The 7,511-nt window shown below is 55.7% G+C and overlaps 1 protein-coding gene across 8 annotated transcripts in view; it reads left to right on the forward strand.

Annotated features, from left to right (window-relative positions):
* The window catches only part of TTLL1 (tubulin tyrosine ligase like 1), a 36,602-nt gene extending 33,330 nt beyond the window's left edge, over nucleotides 1–3,272 (forward strand). For all 8 annotated transcript variants that reach the window (XM_032646489.1, XM_032646494.1, XM_032646487.1 and 5 more), the window contains one exon: nucleotides 3,011–3,272. In XM_032646489.1, the coding sequence (XP_032502380.1) occupies nucleotides 3,011–3,140 (130 nt within the window). In that variant the 3' untranslated portion in view covers nucleotides 3,141–3,272. The remainder of the gene's footprint in view (nucleotides 1–3,010) is intronic.
* Nucleotides 3,273–7,511: the final 4,239 nt, after the last annotated feature.

Raw genomic sequence — 7,511 nt, forward strand, 5'->3', positions numbered from 1 at the left:
TTGCAGGGGCTGCGGTCACCAAACATGGCAAGGTCGGGTGCCCTGGGAACGGGGCTGAGCTGGGGTGGAGGACAAGGTCATCGGAGAGGGCAGTAGGTCAGGGAGTCGGGGTCCCGTCTGTTTGGTGGCTGCAGTCACCAGCAACAGTGAGCCGAGAGCCTGAATCTTAAGGAATTAGGGGCAGTGACACGGAGGATTAGAGGTGACCAAGGCCGGGTGAGGGTGGTGAATTCTGCTGACCTGGGAAGGAGGTTTGCGGTGGGAGGGTCTCCTCCAGAGTGGGAGGGAAAACAGGCCCACTCCAGGGGCTGCAGGGGAAGCCAGGTTGCCGAGCAGGAAGGTGAAGGGGACCTTCCAGGATAAGGTGGGGGATGGGGGGGTGCTGTGTCCATTGCTGACGATGGACAGAGCTCTCAGTGCGCAGAGGGAGGGAGAGTTTGCCGGTGGGGCCAGGATGGGGCCTGTCCAGAGCCTCGGGGGTTAGCATTGTGGGTGGTGCAGGGTGACACGCGGGTGACGGACGTCAGACTGTGATGGAGGGCCTCGTGGGCCCAGTCCTGAGACAGATGGGGGGCTGTGTGGGGAAGGAGTCTGGCCAGGGTCTGGTGGGTCCGCCTTGGTCCAGCTGAGGGTGGCAGGGAGGCGGGCTGCGAGGGCCCTGTGGGACCCTCTGCGCCCATCAACCCATTGCCTCCTTGAGGGAGTGGGCAGACGCTCCATCTCCAGTTGAAGACGCAGTGGTCCGAAGCCTCAGTGCTTTTACTTGGAGAGACAAAAAGGTGGGCCGCCCTCAATCCGTTCAGCCACCCTCTCCCCAGATGAGGTGATAAGGAAAGCTCCAGCGCGGGGCCGACAGTTCTGAATCCTTCCATTCGGGACCTGCTCCCGGTGCTTCAGACGACGTGGGGCCGCGTGGGGTGGGCCCTGACGTCACACGCACCGCCCTGTCCTCCTGCCGTGCCAGCCTCTCTGCATTCCGCTGCGTGCTCCCAAGTGCCCTTCAGAGCATCCCGGCCAGGGTGCCGGCGCCCCTGGTGTGGCACCCAGAAACAGGCGCTCTTGCTGCTGCCCCAGCTCGCCGTCCTGGCCTTGGGGCCACAGGGCCTGGCATTTTGCATCTGCTCCCTCCGGGGCCCAGTTCGGAAGGTGCCCGTTCTACTTTTATGGCCTTTCAAAAAAGAAATGCTCTGAGCCCTGACAGTGAGTGGATTCTGCCTGTCGAAAGGCCAGGAGAGCAGCCCACCAGCACAGAAGGGGCCTGAGAAGAGCCATCCGGTCTCTGACTCTCCTCCACGCCCGCTCTGTCCGTGGGCACACCATCCCTGGGAGCAGCCCGTCCCGGATGCCAGCTGCTTGCCAGACGCTCATTGCAGTTCGTTTTGTTGGCAAGCTGCAGACTGGGAGCCCACCTGTGGGTCTCCCCCGTGTTCATTCAGCAGATTCTTATTGCACCCCCCCCACGAGTGAGATGCTGGGGAGGACCGTGAAGCAGACGGGGGTGGGGGTGGGGAGGGGTCGCTCCAGCCCTTTGGTCGGTACTGCAGACGCGCGCAGGCAATAGAGTGATGACGTATGAATGGGAGTGCCCAGGAGAGGGGAGGGGCCAGGGTGGCTTCCGGGAGAGCCCCCCACAGGCAGAACCGCCAGTGTCCCCGGGGAGTCCTCTGTCCAGCTTCGTCTCTCTGTAGGGAGACGGGGAGGAGAGGGGGGCCCACGTGTTGTGGTCTGACATCTACGTCTGGCAGAGGGAAACCCCATTGTGCCTGCCGCATAGACGACACTCGGCGACTGGCCTTCCTCTTCCCCCGCCTCCCCTTTCAGCCCCGTTTGCCACCAGAAGCCCAATGCAGAAATGTGTTCTTCGACCTCAGAGCCTCTAACCCACACTCAACCCACGGATTCTGACCCTGGGAATGAGCTTATAACGGAAGCACACCCTCTCCCAGAAGTCAGCAAGATGTAGCTAACGCAGCATAACTGAGCATCTTAGTACCGTCTGCGTGTGATGTGAACGTCTTCACACGTGTCACAGAGGCTCCTCGGTCAGGGTGTGGTCAGCAGTGATACCTACGCACACACTTCAACAGTGGCAGGAACTTCACGCTCTGAGCTACAGGGTGAAAAGTTCCGAATTAGGAATCCGGACTCCTGGGTTTTATTTAATCCTGCCTCTGCCGCGTACCAGCTGTGTGACTTTAGCACACTGAGTCAACCCCTCTGAGCCCCACGTTCCTCAAACAGGAGGTGGGAATCATAACGCCTCCTGGTCTGAGTCAGGAGGGTGATGTGAAGCCACGGCGGGGGTGGGTAGGAGACCCTGTTCGCTGGAGCCTGCGTGGTGCCGGGGCCCACAACAGGTCCTGCGGGTTTCACCACCCTCATGGGACCCCCAAAAGAGGGGCCCCACCCCGGCAAGAAAGGATCACCCAGATGCCAAAGCGGTCAGGGGCGCTGAGGTTCTAGGCCAGTTCTTTCTGATGCAAGAGCCCAGGCTGTACTCTCTGTCCAGGCCGTGCTTTAGCGCTGCGCCAGCCTGATGCAGGAACGTTGGTGGGGGGAGGGGTGGGGGGGTCACAGCTGGTGGAGGCGGCACTGGCCTTGCCTGTGAGCCAGCTGCAGGGCCTCCTCCTGGGCGGGCCACCCACACCCTGTGCCCCGTCTGAAATGGGGTTAGTCATCCCCGCCCCACAGATGCTCAGCGAGGTGCTGTGTGGAAAGTATTTCCAGACGTCACTTCTCTCCCTCACTACCCTGAGGGCTCATTTCTTTCCTTGGGGTCATTGCCAAGTTCAGTCTGGTGGCCTGTATAAAATGTCAGCTGCAGGGGTGGGGACCGCCCACAGTAACAGCTTGAGGCAGTTGTACTTGTGTTCCATGGCCTGGGGCAGTGGTTGGTGGGTTGGAGGCATGTGGGACGGGGCCAGGCTGCTTCTCCGGGTGACAGGCCTCGGCCGCACCGCAGCCATGGCAACACTGCCGCTGAGCCCTGGAGATGCTTCTCTGTTTCTAGGTACGACGAGGAGCTGGCACAGGGCGACGGGGCTGACCGAGAGCTGAGGAGTCGGCCGGGCCAGTCGCTGGGACCCAGAGGGGGCCGATCGAGAGACTCCGGGAGGACCGTCCTCACAACCTGGAAGTGACCACCAGCGAGAGCAAAACTCCAGCCTGCACCCACCCTTGCTGAAGACCTATTTTGGAAACTTCCTTTTTCTAGAGCTTTTTTCCTTTCCTAAACCCTGTAAATAAATAAAGGCATTTCTTTGGAAGGTTAAGGAGCCTATTATTGGGGAAAAGTCCCTGTTTCTCCTTTACGCTCACACGACACTCTGACAACAGATGTATGGAGATTTTTCCCACACCAAGCAGTTCTGCCACAGCGCTGGGTGTCCTACCGTTTGACGCTGTCTGCCTGGAGTTGGAGTCAGATCCCACAGGTAAGGCCTCAGTCTCACAAGACTGCCCCCACCGTCTCAACTTCAGACGCTGACCGCAAGCCCACGTTGTTAACTGTGCTTCTGACCAACTGGCTGTAAGTTGGAGGTTCCCACAACCCTATCCTTGGGTTCAATTAATTTGCTAGTGGGGCTCTCGGAATTCAGGAAGACAGTTTGCTTACTAGGTTACTGGTTTACATAAAGGGTGCAACTCGGGAAAAGCCAGATGGGAGAGATGCACAGGGCGAGGTGTGTCTGAAGGGGCACGGAGCTTCCATGTCCTCTCCGGGGACACCACCCTGGATGCTCTTCAGATTCCATAGTCCGGGGATATTTATGGAGGCCTCGTTACACAGACATGATTGATTAAATCATTGGCCATTGGCGACTGACTCAACCTCCGGCCTCGCTCCCTTCCTGGAGGCTGCAGTGTGGGGCTGAAAGTTCCACCCCTCCAATCACGTGGTTGGTTCCCCAGGCAGCCAGCTCACATCCGAGGCCACCCAGGAGCCCCAGCCCCCAGTCAGTAGCGCAAACTCTGGCTTGCTTGAAAGGGACTTGTTAGGAACAACAAAAGATACCCATTTCACCTTTATGCTCTGTAGCAATTTCAGGAACCGGGAACAAAACTAAATATAACAAAGATGTCCCTGTAGCTCTTAGAAAGGAAATTACAAGGGTTTTAGGAGCTGTGTGCCAGGAAAGGGGATGGAGACCAAATATATATTTCTTGTAAATCACAATATCACAGTCTATTTCATAAGGGCTGTAAGAACTGATTCACAAATGTATGAAACGAGCTCTTTCCACAGAAAGTAACAGCTTCAGCCTGTGATTTAGTTTATTATAAGGTATTTACGTTTTTAAAATTTGGCACTAAATTAAAAACAAACCCCAAACCTGAATATCTTACAAAATCATGCCGCCGTGAGAAAACAAAACATTTAATCTGACGGCTGCTTTCATTCCTTTTAGCTTGACTGCGATTTGGAGGAAAACAGGCGACTAGAAATATTCCTCAGCATTTATCGTTACAAAGTCCTTTGTCTTGATGCTCTCAGACAACTCACCTGGGTTTTGTAGGTGAGTCTGTCTGTCCGATGAGCCCAGGCAATTCCCAGCATGTGGCTCATATGACATCAGCATCTGGGTTTGCCACAGACGCAGAGGTAAGCGCTGTTCGTAGCCGTTGGCGGCGGGATAAGCTCTTGATGTGATGTGTTTACCCACAAGCCACCCTGGTCACCACTGACCTACAGAAAAATATGGGGAGGCAGCCCGTGTCCCTCTGTAGAGCGACTGATGCGGCCGAATAACCCATGGGGATATTCCTCTTAGTAAGAACCTTTTACTGTCACATGTGACAGTTTTCATTGATGCTTCATTCACTGTCCTGAGTTTCTTTTTCAACTCCCCACCTCTTTTTGGTTACAACGTTAGGAATAGGATTTTGTTGTTAACATAATTACGCCAAGGACATAGAAGATAGAGGTCTTCCCCGTACCCATGTGCGAACACCTGTCGCGCTTACATGTCTCGTGTGTATACACGTGCTCACATATACTTAATGATGCTTCACTGCCATTTAGGGGAAAAGGTCCTTTTAAATGGATCTGGTACAGTACAAAGTGAACAAAATGTAATACAAATGGCATTTAGCCAGAATCCAAAGAAACTGCAACTTGGAGGGATCTGTCTGCTGTGTTCACGCTAAGCCTGAAACAGCTCCAGCTCATGGATCGAGGCGTTTCGTGTGTTCCTTAATATTTAGGCCTGCTGTGGATGGCAGGTGTGGCTTCGAGCCTCTGAATCAGACCTGGGCTTGAGGCCTGGCTCTGCCACTTATTAGTTTGTCCCAAGGCTGACAGTGGCTCTTTGGACCTCTGCTTCCCAGTGTTTAAGAAGGGGATTACCTATATTTGCCTTAGAAATAACAAGTGCCACCGCCTGCCCCACCTTGCTCTAGTTCCAGCTCTGACGGGGTTTTCTTCCCCAGGAGGGGACAAAATCCACGTGGCTGGCCTCCACCCTCAGCTTCTGCACACAGCTTTTCCACCCACCACTTCTCACAACCCAGGTTCTCCGTTATGTTGCTTTATTTTTGCCTCTCGGATGTGTCTGGGAAAGGGTGAAGTCCCTGGCTGGGAATGTGACCGCAGGCTGAGCTCAGGGGGCAGTTCAATCACGGAGGAAAGAAGTTAGTTTGCCAGTGACCAGGTTGCTAGGTGAGAGCAAGTGTCTGCTAAATAGATTTATGTCAGATATTGACTGTGACATTAGTGATGTCATGTTCTGGGGCAGATGTTTCCTCTGGACATTTCTAGAACATGCAGGAGTAGGAAGTATGCGATGTGTGGAGAGGCCTTGGGAAGTTGTTGGGCTGTGAACAGACTGTCGGGTCACTCGGCTCAGGTCTTGGCAGTGGTGTCCCCATTTGGAATCGTCCAGGATGACAATTTTTGTTTTCTTATCAGCTCCCATTACTTTTTTCCGTTTGATGGGGTGGGAGCGGGTGGTTCCCGAAGTCTGAGGGTTGTAGCATCTGGTCATTTTCAGCGATTCTTTTTGTTTGATTTTTCGCACAGTGAACTCATCATTTGCCTGCCTCCTGAATGGGCTGCTCCCTCAGTATTCTTTGGCAGATGCTCAAGCCCAAAATGAAGGAGTCTTCCTACATGTTCCCCCCCTCACAGCCCGGCAGTCCCCAAACCTGGTGACAGGCTCCTCAGTGGGCCTCCCACCTGGACCACTGGGTCTCGGCCCGCAGCCCCACCCCATGCAACTGGGTTCCACCGTCTGGCCCAGAGGACTTTTCTGACCTGTGGCCATTTCTCCCAGCACACTGTGGTTCTTCAGCACCATCCACAGAGCCTCCTGTGCTTGGGGGGACCCGGAGGCCCTCCATACACGGTGTCCGCCAGCTCCAAACTCACCTGATGTTCTAACCCCAGGAGACTGGCAGTTCCCACCATCCCTCTAGGTCCACTTTCCAGCTCTGCTGTCTTTCCAGCCAGCCCCGGAGGAGCTTCTCTGGTCTCGCCAGCGTCAGGCCATGAGCCTCCTGTGGCCAGGGAAGCAGGTGAGTGACTGCTGCAGGGACCCCGGCCAGCCGGCCTCTCGCCTGACTCCCAGCACTGCCCAGTGACCAGTGCCCACAAGGTGCTCATTAACAGGAGCTGTGCCCACGTGGGGTTCCCTGGGACAGTTCAGGACACCTGGGAGGCGACAGGAGCACCATCAGATTTTGTTTCCTGTTTCTCATTCAAGCAGACGAGGTATTTTTATGTCTCTTCTGATTTGTCCCAGCCTGAATCGTACTGCGTCTCATACGCTCCTCCCCCACGCCCCACGCCACGTGGCTCGCGGGATCTTGGTTCCCCAACCAGGGATCGAACCCAAGCCCTCGGCAGTGAAAGAGCAGAGTCCTAACCACTGGGCCTCCAGGGGATTTCCTCATATGCTTTTAAGCTGAAGATAACATCGTCGTACTTCTGTGCCTAGAGGGTTCCGAGCGTTCCATCTCGTGCTCATTTCTTCCGTGGCTGCTGTGCTCCCTTAGCAGAAGGGAGCCTGAGGGTCTGCAGGGTCCCCTGCAGGGAGCCATGGGCTTCCCTGCCCCTTGATTGTCCTTTTTTTTCCCCTTTCTTTTTCAAGTTTAATTCCCTTGATTTTTCTTATATGATAATGCTGCGTGGTAGCCCCATATCTGGAGTCTGGGTTCTCATCCCGGGATCTCGAGTGGGTCTAAGAGAGCAAATTCTGAGCAAAGTCTCCTTCCAGGGGTTAGCGGTGAGGACACTGTAGCTTGGGCAGGACACGGAAGGTGGCCTGGCAGATTGCCCAGGTGGCTGTGGCCGTTAGCAGCAGCTTGGGCAGGGGGACCAGGCAAGCTGCAGAGCCGTGGTAGAGGGGCCAGTGGGGCCCTGCTGGCCTTGTTCCCAGTGGCCCTCCACACCGGGAGGTTGGAAGCTTGGACAGGATGGGCCCTGCGGGTGGCAGCAGCAATTTCCTTGGAGCACTTGACACCCACTGAGTAGCCTCCAGTGCCAGCCAGGGCTTTGAACTCGGCCCCTGGGT

The sequence above is a fragment of the Phocoena sinus genome, chromosome 10, assembly GCF_008692025.1.
Source record: "Phocoena sinus isolate mPhoSin1 chromosome 10, mPhoSin1.pri, whole genome shotgun sequence".
Taxonomy (NCBI): domain Eukaryota; kingdom Metazoa; phylum Chordata; class Mammalia; order Artiodactyla; family Phocoenidae; genus Phocoena; species Phocoena sinus.